Below are 15,398 nucleotides of genomic sequence, written 5' to 3' on the forward strand. Positions count from 1 at the left end.
AGGGAAAAAGTCTGAGATGTCTTAGACTTAGTTGCCAGAGGATAAGAGAACAGTTTTGAGAAAAAAACAAAAATACCCCCCTCCCCAAATAAAACCCACAAACTGCTCCACACTCTTAAGCCTGTGTTGAAACCCTGGGCACAAAGCCCAGGTGGGAGGCAAAGTACATCTCAGTAGTAGAGCATTTACTGAGCATACACATGACTCCAGGACCATAAAAAAGCACCCCCCAAAAAACCTGGTGTAGAGGAGGAGGAGGATCATCAGAGTGCCTCCATCCCTCACCCAGAAGCAAAGGATCCTTTTACGGATTGTCGTCCAGCCCCAGGGAGCCAAGCTCTCACTTGTCGGTTCTCCCCTCCCTTCTTATCCTGGCCACTGTGGGCTCCGGTGCCTTCCGCTCCACATTTCTAAGCAGGACTCAGCTTTGGTCTGGTGGATGGTTTTCACCCATCTTCCTGACCTGCTGCTGATATTCTAGGAGCTCACCCCAGGACCTGGCCCTTTCGTTTTCTGGTTTATATCAGTAATGGTTCCATAAGCCCTTTTATGGCAGAGATCCTCTTTCATCTCAAGAGCTGTGGTGCAATAAGGGACCCAAGGGGCTGGGCTGGAAGACACTATCCACTGACAGACGTGAGAGTAGGGCTGTCTCCTGCCTTCTAACATATCTGGCCTTCCTGGGGGACCAGCAGAAACTGGCAGATCTGCTAACCCACAGATCCCACATCACAGACCACTGCTGTTTCAAGCCATAGCACCACACAGCTTGTTAGCTAGTGACAGCTAGCACTTGAGAATGCACCACTGACTTCCTGCAGCACCCAGGCCAGGGCGCCTGTTTCTAGAACTGAGACCCTGAAGCATTTCCTATGCTTAGGGAGAAGGACCAAGAGCAGTCTCCACAGCCCCCAGGGAACTCATAGCTTTTCAACCAGACCATAGACCCACGCAGCCAGAGATAACTGGGGAAGATGCTGGGGTTGTGCTCTGAGCTCATCTACAGCTGACAGGCAGATGAGTTTCTGGTGGCCAGCTGCCTAATGGGCCAGCTTCTCCTGGAGCCTCCCAAGTAAACGACACAGCCCCTGTCCTAATGGAAATCTTTGTCCCCCTCATAGATAAAAACACTAGAGACTGGAGACCCTGTCCACAGTCATCCTCAAAAGGATTTGTCCTCTTCTGGATCTGGCTGTTTGATCTACCCTGAAAGGGTAGACACTACTCCTGTTTACAGATGTGCACACAAGAAGAGGCCAGAAGTGGTAAGGATGGTGTCATCATACCCTTGTTTCTGACACACTGAGCTTGTAGGGGACACTGACGGCTGGGAAGAAGGCTGGGAAGGCGGTAGCAAAAGGGCATCATCCAGGCAGACCAGATGGAACCAGCTCTGAACCAGGTAGGGACCAACTCTCAGAAGCTGCCCCAGGCCTCTGTGCTCTTGCAGATGAGGGAGGGGTGACGCTGCCAACTGCTGCCTGAGCGAAGGGGGTGGGAACAGTGAGGATGGCTTCCAAGAGGACAGAAAATACTAGAATCTCTTTTTAAGTCAGTGTTTGGGCACACACCCTCAATCCCAAGGAAAGATCAGTTATGAGCTCCAATTCTGATGCTGCTGCTTTCCAGATTTTAGAAGAGAATTCTAGCAACACAACCAGATGCCTCAGTTTTCCCAGCCGCGAGATAAGGTCAAAGCTAGTACGGGCATTGTGTGCCTGTAGTCCAGCTACTTGAGACGCTAAAGAATTGCAAGTTCCACACTAGACTGAGCTACAGAAAGAGTTCAAGTCTGGATAAGTTAGTGAGACCCTGTCTCAAAAAGTAAAAAGATAGCTGAAGGAGGAATTCAGTGGTGGAACACTTCCCTACTAATACATGAGGCCCTAAATCCAACCCCTACTTCCGAAATGAGCAAACAGCAACAAAAAGATAAGACTCATACCCTGCTTGCAGGATTTGCTGTGAAAAAACCATGAGACATTTTGTTTGTTTGTTTTTGATTTGATTTTGGCCTCAAACCCACACCAATTCTCCTGCTTCAACTCAACCTCCAAAGTGCTTGGTGAGCCATCGAGACCCAGAACTCCAGCAAAGCTGTGGCTGGATTAGTCCTTATACAGATGAGCAAGCTCAATGTGTGTTTAACAATCTCAAGATACAGGCAGGGTGCAGGGTGTGGTGTTTGCTACCCTAGTGCTTCTAGCTAGGGACAAGGCTGAGGGAGGAAGATGGCTTGAGTCCAGAAAAAAAAAAAAAAAAAGAGGGGAGAGGGAGGGAAAAGACAGGAAGAAAGGAGAAAACAGCCAGGCCTGGTTGTACATGGAGGCAAAAGGACTGCCATGAATTTGAGGTTATGTGACTCAGTGGTAGAGTGCTTATCTAGGAAGCCTAAGTCCCTAGGTTCTATTTCAGCGCTATAAACAAACAAACAAACTGGAAACAAATTCTAGGTTCTCCACGTCCACCCTTAGGCCCCTTGCCCTTGCCCTCCCCTCCTCCCTAGTGGCCTAGCGGGTGGGGCTCACTCACCCTTATCTCTGCTGGCAGCTGAAGCAACGGGATTGAAGTTGAAGCTGAGCTGAACTCTTGCCTCTCCCTGTTCTGGGTCCCACCCCTTACCTCATCCCTTTGGCCTGGTGCTCATCACACTCTGCTTGTTGGTAAGTACCCAGCTTGCCCTGCCTCCTCCCCTCAAAATCCCTCACAGGACCCTCTAACACAGTGGTTCCTAACCTTACTAATGCTGTATCCCTTTAATACAATTCCTCATCTTGTTGCGACCCCCAACAATAAAACTATTTTCGTTGCTACTTCATAACTGCAATTTTGCTACTGCTATGAGTCATAATGTAAATATCTGTTTTCTAATGGTCTTAGGCGACCTCTGCTTAAGGGTCATTTGACCCCCGAAGGTTAGAAACGCTGCTTTAACTGATGGGAGAATGTCTGCGTGACTTCTCAAAGCTCTTCTAGCCCTGGCTTCTTGCGATGCACCCTAGGGGAGCCAGCTGACAACAAACTCTAGCCCATGAACCCTGCTGATCCTGTTCAGCGAAACCTTTCCTAGAATTCCACCACTTGCCATGCCAGGGGATAACACAGGGCTACACCCTGAGGTATATGGGTTCTGGTTCCTATCTCTAACTACTGGGGTAACTCCTCGACCAAGAGATTTCCCTTTGTCCTCAACATAAAGATGTCCCTGGTAGACAAACAGGCCTCCTTAGTGTGTGTAGTGTGACACGGCCATGGGCATTTCAAAGTGCCACATCGGAACTCTTCTTCTAAAGCCTTGAGCCAGCTGCAGTCATGGCATCCAAGAGGAACCTGGACTCATTTAGAGGCAAAGTACTCTAGTATTTCAGCTCTGGGTTTTCTTATTGGACCCAAATTCCTTTTCAAATCTAGTTAGTCTTTTCAGACCAGTTCTCAACATGTCTAGCTGACCCCACATGGCAGAGTCCCACATGATGTCACCAGGACCACAGTGAGACAAGGATGGGGTACAAAGAGTCCACAGCACCTGGCACCTAAAGACTGCCTAGCCATAGTCATTACTGTTACCATGCTGCAGAAGGCCAGCACTAGGGAGAACTGGGGGCCTATCCTGGGCACATAACCCAGAGGCAGAGCTGGGCCAGGTGACTTCTGGGGTCTGGGTGCTCATGTGTTCTCAGGGCTTCTGTTCTGACACTGGGACCGATCTCCACTGCCTCTCTGAAGCATGACTCTTCACTACCCTCATCACCTTCACATGAGGCTCCAGGGCCTGCCACACTACCTCCCTACCACAGCAGCTAGAGTCTGGTCCTCTTCCAACCTGTGCTGAGGCGACAAGGTGAGCACTGTCCAACAACAGACTGGCTTCAGTTTAGTGCCCAGCTAGGCATCCCCCAAAAGGATACTGCTGGAAGCCCCCAGTCCCTCTGTCCTTGGAGCTTGAATCCCCAGCTGATCCTCCATCTAATGGTCTCCATTTTCCTGACCTCAGGTCCTCTGTGACCACACTGGAAGCCATTCAAAACCATACTGCCCCACTTTGCTCTGTGGTCTCTTTCCTGAGATCAGGCATTCCAGCAGTTTCTATGCCCTCCCCCCACCACCACTCTGGGCAATGCCTAACACACAGAGGGTATTTAGGAGATATTAGCTGGGTAAATCGTTAGCCAGATAACTCTCTCAGTCCAGCTCCTGGGGCAGGAAAAGTGGCAGTAGGGAAAAGATGCTTAGGTGTCCAGCTCAACAAGTGGGAAAATCCATCTGGACCAGGCATTGGTTAATCTTTCTCACCTATGCTGAGATGTTTACTAAGCCATTTTCCAGATGAGTTAGCCAAGGTCCAGGGATGCAGAATGACTGGCCCAAGGCCATCGAGCTTGCTCAGGGCAGAATGGAATCTGGTGCCAGTTTTCAGGGCGTACAGTAGTCTCCCACTGTGAGGCACCAAGGGAGACTCTTGAGTCCACCACTCAAGGAGGAATGCTAAGCACTTGAAAGATCAGGTACTGGGCCACAGTCTTTTCCATGAGTTTTCTGTTCTGCTCTGGGAAGAACTACAGCTCAGCTCTGTAAATGCTAAACTAAGGCCCAGAGTGACTCAGTGACTTTTTCTAGATCACACAGTGGGGCAGAAGACCACAGAGCACTAGAACCCCTACCGCTAGTCTGCCCTTTGTGGTGACAGGCGATCACTGCCTCAGTTTCCCCTCGTGCACCGGGGGTGTGGGCAGGGTGACCACTGACAGGACGTGAGGTGGAAGGCCTCTCACCTTCCACAGAGGGCTGAAAGGGGAAGTGAGGGAATAGCTGTTTCCCCATCTCACTAGCTTCACCCTGCCCCGGCACCCGGTGGACTGCACCTCTCCGGAACCAGTTCCCCCTGGGGAAACTCCCCCCTGAAATGCCCCCGTGTCATAGCCCAGTGTGGCTGCACCCTCTAACTTGGGAGCCTCCACCTGGCATCTTCCTCCAACAGTGTCACAAGGGGTAATGTTCACACAAATATTCACACAGCCTCTATCTACAGAGACTGCTGATTGGATACAAAATATTTTATCCCTCAAGTAGACATTGGGTGAAGCTGAAAAGCTTGTAATGCTACTGTGGCAGAAGAGGCAAAAAGTCAGTTTGTATGGTGGCATACAAACTCAGATCCACAGTTCTGTATCCCTAAGCACCTTTTCCCAACCATTCTGAGCTTCTGTTTCTCGGACCTCCATTGTCTAACTCAATAGGCCTGACTCTCTCTCCAGCATGCCTTCTCCAGGAGGCCAATGAGATTTCCAGCTTGCCACCTTCCAGAACTTCCATGAGCTGTTGTCATGGCATTGCCCCCGATACACTCCTAACTCTGGGATTGTTAACCTCATTTTCCAGATGAGGAAACCGAGGCTCCCAGAGGTATAGGAAGCTGCCCAGGCTTGCTCAGCCGCTGTGAAGTGGGCCTCAGCTGTGGACCACACCCATGTTCTTCCCATCAGCTCTTCCCACCCCTGATGGGAGAAGACACTAGAAATCAGTCAGTACACAGGGTTCAAACACGCTTGTGCTCAAAACCAAGAGGCTGTCCTTTGACACTTCACCCTTCACGCCAGGCTTGGTTATGCCAACCACGGTTGTCTTCAGGCCCTGGTTTCAGACCAACTGTGGTTGCCGTCACTGAAGCTGTTGACAAAGGTCCTGCACTTAGCCTGCTAGAAAGGTATTTCGACACATCCCTGAACACAGTCCTGTTCTGAGTATGATGATGTCTCTGTATGTAACCTTCATGGGTGACATCCCAGCAGCCACCTGGTAGCAGTCAGGAACCTATCCAAAGCATGAGTCCTGCCCAAATCCCTGGATCCAGAAACTGCTGCCCATTCTCTACAAAGGACTGGGGAGACTTCAGCAGTAGCTACACAGTGCAAGAAGGCAACAGACAGGGTATTAGAACCCTGGGCACAGTAGATGTCCAGCCGCAGCTGGAGCCCTCTTTCCTCCCAAGGACGGGGACAGGATCACGGGCTTTGTGCCTGCCAAGCCAGTGCTCTAACACTAAGCAGCACCCAGGCCCAGGGTTATCTTTCACTCCCATGTGGGTTCAATAGTCCCATACCAACTCTGGTGCTGATGAAGCAGGGTTCCTAACTCAAAGCCCAGGCCAAGTCCCCCCATTGCATCAAAATCTAACACAGAGGCTACCTCTCCCAGAAAACCTCTGGGGAAAGGTCTGACGCTCCTCCCCTGGCCTGCTAGCTCACCCCTTCCTCAGCCCGGACTGCCCTGTGTGGCAATTTCCTCTTTTCTTGTCCCACCTCCCCCGGGGCACAGCAAACAACCTTATGATAGAAAAAGTGTGTTACTCACCGCAGCTGGCTTGTCACGGGGTGGTGACACTGAATGGAAGGGGATGGCTAAGGTTTTCTGAATATTTACCACATGCTAGGGATACCTACGCTGAGATAGCCTGCCTTAGGGTGAACACAGTAAGTAATTTGTAAAACACCAAATCCACCAGTTGAGCCCCTGAATTCTGCTGCTTCTAAATCAATCACCCCTTCCTTCACCTTTTAGTTCCTAGAACCACTGAAGCCTCTTTTTTGTCTGGATTGGGCCTTTTCTCACTTAGAAGTAACAAGGTCCTCGTGGCAAGCTTGAGCCCAGAGATATGGTTTGTAACAAGGTCAAATAACCAATAAAATAGCAGAGCTGACACCCTGAGTCTGGGATCCTGACCTGCAGCCTGACCACAGCCCAGCACCCTACTTTGTGTGCCAGTTGGCACTTGCCTCAATGCCCCACTTGCTGAACACAGGCTGAACTCACCTTCTACTCGGTCAACCCTGCTACCTGTCCTAGAATTTCTGGAGTCACACTGGCTTGAATTTGGGGCCCAGTCTGTTCACAGCAGCCTGGCCCATGAGAGACTATGAAGCAGAGGTCATAAAGGACCCCTCGGTTGGCCTCAGCGGCCTAATGACTAGCAGGTGCTTTCTCCAAGGCAACGTGGATCCATCAAAATAAAATCAATCCTACCATCCCATTGTCCCTTACCCTGTGTCACCTGCCTTCTCAGACCCAGCACACTGTTTGAGGACCCTCTCTAGAAGAGCAACTGGATAGATCAAACGTAACACCTTTGTAGTCCCAAAGACAAGACAGTGAGTGAGTGCCTTAGCATTCAGTAAGGACCTGATAAGTGCTTGACATGTGATCTAATGATTTAAAGAATAATGTGCAAGAAACTTTGCCTGGAGTCGCAGTCACCAAGTTCTGAAAGGCTCCTGGTCCCACCTGGCTAGCTCACAGATGGCAGAAGAGGTGCCTGAGGTCCCTGTGGATACTTGGTTGTCCTAGTTCCTAGCCACATCCTTTCTGACCTGTGCTCAGGTCTTTTGGGTTGGATTGACATGGGACTTGGGCATGAGAGTCTGTATCCAGCTTGGATACTGGAGCCCCAAAAGGCTATAAGCAAGAATCTGACCAATTGGCACTGGGGGTTACCAGGATGTTCTTGCTGGCCAAGCACCAAAAGCAGTAAGGAATCCTTACTCCTCCAGTCCAGTTTCCTCCACCTAGCCTGGAACCTTCAGATGGGAGCCCAGCCCTTGGCATGTGGAAAAACAGACCCAATAACAGAGAAGTGATGAAACATTCTCTCCTTCCCTGGCACCCATGCAGAAGGCTGCGCAGTGAAGAGATGGCCTAGAACCTCTCCAGGTTCGCAGTCCAGCTCCTGAATACCCACTAGCTGAATGCAACCAGACAGATGTCCCCACATAGCTGAATTTGGCTTTCCATATAACCAGCATTGAGAGCCTTCCCTTCTAGGGTGTCATGAGGATGGACAGGAGCTGGGAGGGGAACTTCCCTAGGGATGTGGATAAAGCCAGCACCCTTTACCGAGAAGTATTTTCCTACTCAAGGACTGTCTTCCAAGACTCTCCCAGCCCCAGGATCAGAGAGCCTCAGGTTCTATCCTGGACTGGCTCAGAAAGAAATAAAGAAATGAAACAAGCTAAACTGTCATTGGTCAGGTGACTCCTGATGGGGGTGGGGTACAAGGCATCTGAAGGAAACATCCAGGGGTGTGGGGTGGGACTGCCCCAAGGCAGGCTCTTCCTAGCACTGATTTCCCCTAATAGGCAAGAACCCCAGACTGGGACTAGCTAAGACTCCTGCCCTGAGCCTCCAAACTTCATGCTCTGAGAAGTCACTAGAGGATGGCAGTGGGGACAGAAAGTGCCTCAGGCCACATACCAGGAGCCCTGAACCACTGTGTCTCAGGGACTCAGTTCGTTCAGCTGTGGAGTAGGTGTGGCCCCTTTCTCAGGTGGCTGTGAGGTACTGGAAGAAATTACATGCCTGTAGTTGGGTAGACCAAGGGGCCTTGGGCAGCCCCAGGCTCATGCTGGCCTAATGTCCCTGAAGAGATTCCCATCTGGCAGTTGAAGGGAGGCACCTGGAGTTCCAGGACCCTCAGACTGTGTCTCTCAGGCAGGGAAAAGCAGTTAATCAAAACAGCTCCTAGAAACAGCATGAGTCCCCACACAAGGTCCCAACTGCTTGACCCCATAAGACTGCTGATAGTCATCAGCCCCTCACTGGCTCCCAGACTAGGCAAGTGGTACTCACGGTGTCACAGGGGAAGACTGAAGATCTCCCTGGAGCCAGTGCCTGGCCTGCCTCCTTGGGCCCTGGGGACGAAGGACCTTAGGCTCTCCCTACCAGGGGACCTCCCCACGACAGCCCTGACGCCTAACTTCCTCCCGGCCCAGTCAGCATCCAGGAAGCCCCGCCCCAGGTGAGGGGGCCAGCACCCTAGGGCCCACACCCACCCTGTACAAGATACTTTCCCGAGGGTTCCTTCAAGGCCTAGCTGGTTCAAACAGCCTCACTGGACAGACAATAAATAATGCAGCTGCTCTCTGGCCAGCCTCCTGTGACCGATCGCGTTTCGGGCCACTTGAGTTTCGGCCAGCCTGCTTTGTTTAGAATGCCAAGCCCCAGCTGGGTTTCTGGCCATGTGGGTACTATGGTCCCATTGAAGGCCAGTCTGAGCCTGCCCGACAAAGGCTAAGTAAGGTGGCCACCCTGAAGAAAATGCCCTACTTACTTTGAAACCAGTTCGGGACTAAGTGGGATCCAAGGGTGTCATTTTTGGCCAGACAGGGTGGTCGCCCTCATCTTCTGGGGTCAGGAGGGTTCTCCGAGACCTCCATGAATCAGAGACCCTGCCCCATACAAGGCCACCACTGGAGAGTCCTCTCCATTGCCCCAGCTAGCTGTGACCACCTCCTTGAGGCCACAGCCAGGCCCTGACTCCAGGGAGCTTTCACCTCACACTGCAACCCCAATTCTCCTGGGGGCAATACAGCTGTGTCCGGCTGAATTCTCACTGTGGTCATCTGTAGCCTGCACTGTCTCCCTTGAGTGGCAGGGTCTCCTATCTAGACAATAGCCTCATCTCCTTATTGCCATGCCCCTTCCTCCCTGAAGTGTCTCGTTTCTTCATGGAAGTGGAGTGACTGCCTAGAAACCTCCCGTCTCTCCACCCCCAACATACACAGGTCCGCCTCAGGAGCTGGCCCTGCCCACTTCCTTCCTCACTCCGCCTGACAGCCTGGCCTCCAACTACAGATGTAATGTAAGGCAATGCGGTGTAAGTGTAGTGGCCTGGAGGCAGGCGCCACCTGTACCCACAAAGCCACGTGGCTCCTGCCTCGGGGCCATTGCACTTGTTCCCTCTGCCCACGGGTCTTCTCCAACTCACTCTGTTGATCAACCTCCATTCAAGGCTACCTGCTCAGCTCACTTTGCTACTTTCCATTTCATTTTGTAGAAGCCATTTGGTTCATAGGTAATTTCTGTGCCATGCAATTCATCCAGCTAAAGTGAGCCCATGCCTGTCACCAGGTTCAAGCTCAACTTGGTCTTTGCTTTCAAAACAAACCAATACCTGTTTCTATGTCTCTCCACGGCCAGGGCAACCCTGGACTCTATTTTCTGTATCTGTAGACATGTCTGTTCTGGAAACTTCTATGAATAGAGTCAGATAGCATGTGGCTTTCATGATGGCCTCTTTCATTTGGTACATCTTTCAGGGTCAGCCAGGCTGTATCTGGGGGTGAGATTTTACTCCCTCGATGGCCAATAGCATTTTTTTTTTCCTAGACAGGGTTTCTCTGTAGCTTTGGAGCCTCTCCTGGAACTAGCTCTTATAGACCAGGCTGGCCTCAAACTCACAGAGATCCACCTGCCTCTGCCTCCTGAGTGCTGGGATTAAAGGCATGCGCTACCACCGCCCAGACTGGCCAACAGCCATTTTACTGCATGGGCTTGCCACATCTTGGGTCCATTTATCCTGATAGAAGTTCTAAGAGGATTTTCTGGCTGGCTTGTTTGTCATTGTCACCTCTCCATCTTTGCCTTCTTAGTAGTGACCCCTATCTGATGTCATCGTCACCTGTCTGCTCCTTGAGACCTGGGTGGGCCACCTTGCTCACTGCTGCAGTCAAGCACCTGCTATGGACTCAGCTGGCACACAGTAGGCACTCAGCAAATGCTCTGTATCCTGATGGAAAGAGGTGCTCTCCCATGTGCTGGGGCTGCTCCTGGCCTCCTCCTGTGAGCTCTCTGAGAATAAGTGCTGTCTAGTATGGCCCACTAAGAAGGGCCTTGGACAGAAAGGAAAAAGGTAGCAAGCCTCTTAGAGCTACGTTGACTGCTGCCTGTGAAACTCTCTCATGAGGTTATAGTCTAGCACCATGGTGGCCTAGAAGGGCTGACATTTGTGCACTGAGATTCATTGGAGCACAGCCCTACAATCCAGGGAGTTCCAAGCCAGCACAGGTTATACAACAGATTTATGTCTCAAAACTGAAGACACAGTAGAGGAGTGGACAGTGGAGCATTATAACAGGGGGGCCTGCAGGGCTGAGCCCAGGTGGGAATGGAGAGTACCATGGGAGCAGTACCCAGAGCTACTGGGGGCTCATCAGCACGGAGCATCAGGTAGGCTGGGGACCCAGAGTGCAGAGCCAGTCACTCAGCGAGGAGAAGGAAGGGGCACAACATCAAGGCAGGAGGAAGCTCCAAGTAGGAAAGAGGCTCCCTTTGTCATAGGTGCCCAGGCAGGCACAGCACAGAACGGGAAGAGCACTCAGGGCCTCCCATGGAGGGCACCAGATGGCTGATTGTCCAGAAAGCTCCTGGGATGCTTTCAGGGCCTGGATGCCATCTGCTCCCAGTCCTTCTGCTCAGAGGCAGCTGCAGCAGGAGGGGAGAAAGGCCTACAAGGCTCGGGGTGGCTCTGCTCTTCTGAACACACCCTACTCAGCACTGTGTGTCCAGGGGCAGCCTAGTCTAGGAGATGTGACTGCATCTTGGGCTCTCAAGGGACAAACCCATCTTTCTTGTCTAACTATGCCAATATGTGACAGCCGTTCTCGAACCTGACAGAGACAGGCCGAGGATTCAGTCTGATGGGAGACAGGGTAAGGATAAGGTCTTTGGGGAACAGGCTGAGTGTCCTAATTGCTTCTGTTGCTGTAATAAAACATCCTGACCAAAAGCAGCTTGGGGCACAAAAGGGTTCCATGTCACAGTCTGTCAGTGAGGGAAGTCCATGCAGGAACTTGGAAGCAAGAACTAAAGCGGACACCATGTGGGAACTGCTACTGGCTTGTTCTCATGGGCTTGCTTGGCTACCTTCCTTATACAGCTCAGGCCCTCCTTCCTAAGGTGACATCCACCACAGTGGGCTGGGCCCTCCTAGATCAATTAGCAAGTAAGAAAATGTTCCACAGACATGGGCACAGGCCAAATTGATCTGGCAATTCTTCAGCTGAGGTTTCTGCCCAGGTGACTCTCGATTTATGCCAAGTTGATAACTGAAGCTAACTATGACACTGAAGATTTGGCCTGACGGGAGACACACTGAGGATATGGCCTGCGGGGGACAAGCTGGGAATACAGCCTGATGGGGACAAGCTCTGCTGAGGTATAAGCTAAAGGCAACCCACGGAGAGATGGGTTGAGCATTTGCTGAAGGCCACTTACAGTATCAATGTCATCAGATGACGCTCATTGGTAAAGCAACCAGAGAGCATAGTTATCAAAACAAAACAACAACAGCTCCCCCCTCCCCAACGCACACACAAAATAAAACAGCTGACAAGTGACAGCTACAGGTTCCTCCTCACAGGGACCAGCTTGCAGGCAACCTGTCGCTGCTTTCCAAAAGTCTCCAAAGTGATTTCTACAAGGCTAAGCCAAGTTTCTAATGTAAGTGGGCCCCTCCTCTTCCTCTCTGCCCACTGCCTCAGGCCCCACTTAAACTCAAGGAAAGGAAGGGAGACAAAAGGGAGGGTCATAGCTATGCGCTCCACTGGCACTATTCACCAGAGTCCACACTAATCGGGAGTACTGGCTCAGTTTGCCTCTCTCCCTGGATGTGGAGACAGCCTAGCAAAGTTCCCAACAAATAAAGATACATCTTCCAAGTGCCTGGGCACCAGACCCAGATGGCCCTGCACTAGGAGTCAGAAAGAACCGGCATGGCCCTCACAGAGACCTTGCCTTGGAACCTTGGATCGCCTTGGCAGAGAGCCAGGGCCGACAGCAGCAAGAGCTCTATGTACACCTCATGCTTTTCCAGATGTGAGTGGGACCCAGCCAGGGGTGACAGGCTCATACAGAGGGGAATCTGAAGACGCAAGTGGAAAAGTATGTGCTGTCCCATCACAACCCTCCAATTTGTTCCCCAGCGGCTGCCAGCTCTGCCCCACCACAGATTTGTGGATTTGGGTCTCCCCTGGCAGTTAGTATGGGGTTGAGAATGCCCCGGAGCCTGCTTGGGCTGGCTCTCCTTATATCTGGCTCTGAGGAGTGGCCTCGGGTTTCTGGGGATGGGAGGCGGGTATCTGGAAAGAATACACTGCTCCTGGATAACCGCCCACCCTCGAGCCATCCTCCTTAGCTGAGTACAGGACACATGGTACCTATGGGGGCTGCGTATAGGACTGGGCAAACTCAGTGCTGATCACAGCGCCACAACTACCCCAAGCTGCTCTTTCATCACCAAAGGGAAAGTAACCACCTATCAGCACAAACTACAGTGGCCACAAGCACTTCCCACCTTCCCACAGGAAGTTCTAAAATGTTCCCATTCTGTGGGTGAGGAAACTGAGGCACAGAGCAACCCTTTGTATCAACAGCTACTCAGAAGTGCTCCATGCTGGCCCACCACATTCTTGAACACTTCCTGAGGGTCCTCTAGAGACCTTAGGAAAGACTGAGGCAGGAAAACCCTTTGCAGTTTGTGTGACCAAAACATCAGGCACTTTGATGGGGCCCTGCCTCCAGCCCTGCCTGGTCTGGTTTCTTAACTATCCACCCAAGGGGGTCCATCATGGACCAAAGCAGAAGGTGGCCCAGTGACTCACTCCAGGGCTGGATTTTACTTTGCTTTTCGGTTCCCACAACCAGTTGGCATCTTTGTCTAAGCAGAATGCCTCTCTCTCACTGTTGGCCTGGAAACTATAAATCTGTCTGGGCCCAAGGCCCGCCATCCAGGGCTCTAGACAGGCTCGCCTTGTAGCGGAGCAACTGTGGCTACTGTACATGTGCTTCACATTAAAGTGGGTGTGAACTGGGCAGTTGCATTTCCCCTTTCCCCTGGGCTTCTGGGAGCTCAGGAGGTTTTACCTCAGCTTTCAGGTTCCTGAATACCTCTGTTTTGTTCATCATCATTGCTATCATCGATACAACATCTTATTTGAATTAGGCTTTTTTTTTTTTTTTGCTACTAGTATTTCTTATATGATAGCACAAATATTTTGTGGAGGAAAGAGGAGAAGCGGGGAGGATATAGGCAAAGGAAGGGGATTTTTGTGAGGTTGATATACCAGATACAGCAGAGCCTGGAAAGAGAAAGGACTCTTTGCTACTTTATTCTTTAGGAAACATTCTCTTTAAGTAAAATGCACACTAGTAGGAGGAATTCAAAACACAAGGTATATCCCCACTGGGTGGCGCTTCTAGGTCCTCTTATATGCAAATTACAGCCCGTATGGTTCCAGTTTCAGAGGAGAAAACCCAGCCTTGCCTAAGATCCTGTGGCTTCCTGCTCCAGACAAGTCCTATCAGATGTGGCAGAAGGTAGAGCTAAGCCCAGGTATTCACCCCTGCCCCCCAGTCCCATGCCCAGGTGAACCCTGTTCCTAGGTGGTCTGTCTCTCCAAGGGCTCTTAAAGTCCTGCTCAACCTTCTTCCACTCTTTCTAAATGGGCACCTTCCAGGTACCTCCCACAGACCTCTGAAGAGGTAGGGTGACGGATCTAACAGTGGCTGTGGTAATTACACACTTGACACTAGCTAGTGTCTGCTGGCACTCGGGGCTGGGTCACATTTAACCCTCACATGAATCCTAAAAGCCTCTTCAGAAAGGACAATTCACCGCAGAGACTGGGTCAGTGCACAAACAGGTCTGAGGGGGCCAGCCTGGCACCTGCTCCTGGACATTACTCCCTGCCATGAGGGGACTGATGTGGAGGGTAGAGAAACTGTCACCCCACTACACACTGAAGGAGAGAGTATGGTACTGTTGACCTAGGCATAACAGGCCTAGGGGATGGAGGGGGTACCCAAGTCCCACTTCAAAGCCAGTGGGTGTCTTATGCCTCCTGTTCATTGTACCTCCAGTGGCCTTCCCCAGGGGACAGCAGCCAGTGCAAGCCCTGAGAGTTGGTCTGCTTTCCTTCCTGCCTCCCTCCTTGCCACTAGACTTCACATTTCTCTGGAGGGTACAAGGTTCAGCCTTTCCTGTCTTCCATCCCTGCCCCCTCCCAGACCTCCAAACCACACAGGTCCCTCACCTGGCCCACTAGGGCAAAGCCGCCTCCACACCCTGTCCCTGGTACCTGAGGGTCCTCACGGAGATGCAGTATTTCCACATGAGGCCCCACACAGCACCACCATCACCCTTCATGCCTGGATCAGTGGGGTCCAGTGGCTGGGGGACCTTGCCACTGCCCTGGATCCTGGTTCTCCTCCCAGTCAGGGGATGGCTCTTGTCTTGGGCTCTCTCAGGTTACTTCCTTCTTCATGACGATGAAAAGCAAAAAGGTCCAAAGAAAGGGAGAGGGCAAGGCCCTGACTCCCCCAGGCCACTGCAGGTTCCTGGCGGCGCTATCCCTGGCTGGCCTCTGCTGCTGCTGGAGGACCGGAGCTCCAGACCCTGGCGACTGAGCGTCCCTCACACTCCACACCCCGTGGCTTCAGCACAACCTTGCGCCTGCTGCCTGCCAAGAGACAGGAATGGCAGAGGGCCAGGGGAGCAGTGAGTCACTGGGGCGGGACAGAGGGGGCGTCCACTGTGAGGGAAAGTGGGGGCTCTGGGAGCCCAGAGCCCT

At 51.9% G+C, this 15,398-nt stretch overlaps 1 protein-coding gene across 7 annotated transcripts in view; it reads right to left on the reverse strand.

Annotated features, from left to right (window-relative positions):
• The window catches only part of Iqsec1 (IQ motif and Sec7 domain 1), a 329,466-nt gene that overhangs the window by 86,014 nt on the left and 228,054 nt on the right, over positions 1–15,398 (reverse strand). The window contains exon 1 of one of the 7 annotated variants that reach the window (XM_013352978.2): positions 14,907–15,161. The exons of the other annotated variants lie outside the window; for them this stretch is intronic. Within the exon in view, the coding sequence (XP_013208432.1) occupies positions 14,907–14,974 (68 nt within the window). The 5' untranslated portion in view covers positions 14,975–15,161. Of the gene's footprint in view, positions 1–14,906; positions 15,162–15,398 lie in introns of those variants that run through there. 7 annotated transcript variants of the gene reach the window in all.

Source organism: Microtus ochrogaster, unplaced genomic scaffold (genome assembly GCF_000317375.1).
Source record: "Microtus ochrogaster isolate Prairie Vole_2 unplaced genomic scaffold, MicOch1.0 UNK1, whole genome shotgun sequence".
NCBI lineage: Eukaryota > Metazoa > Chordata > Mammalia > Rodentia > Cricetidae > Microtus > Microtus ochrogaster.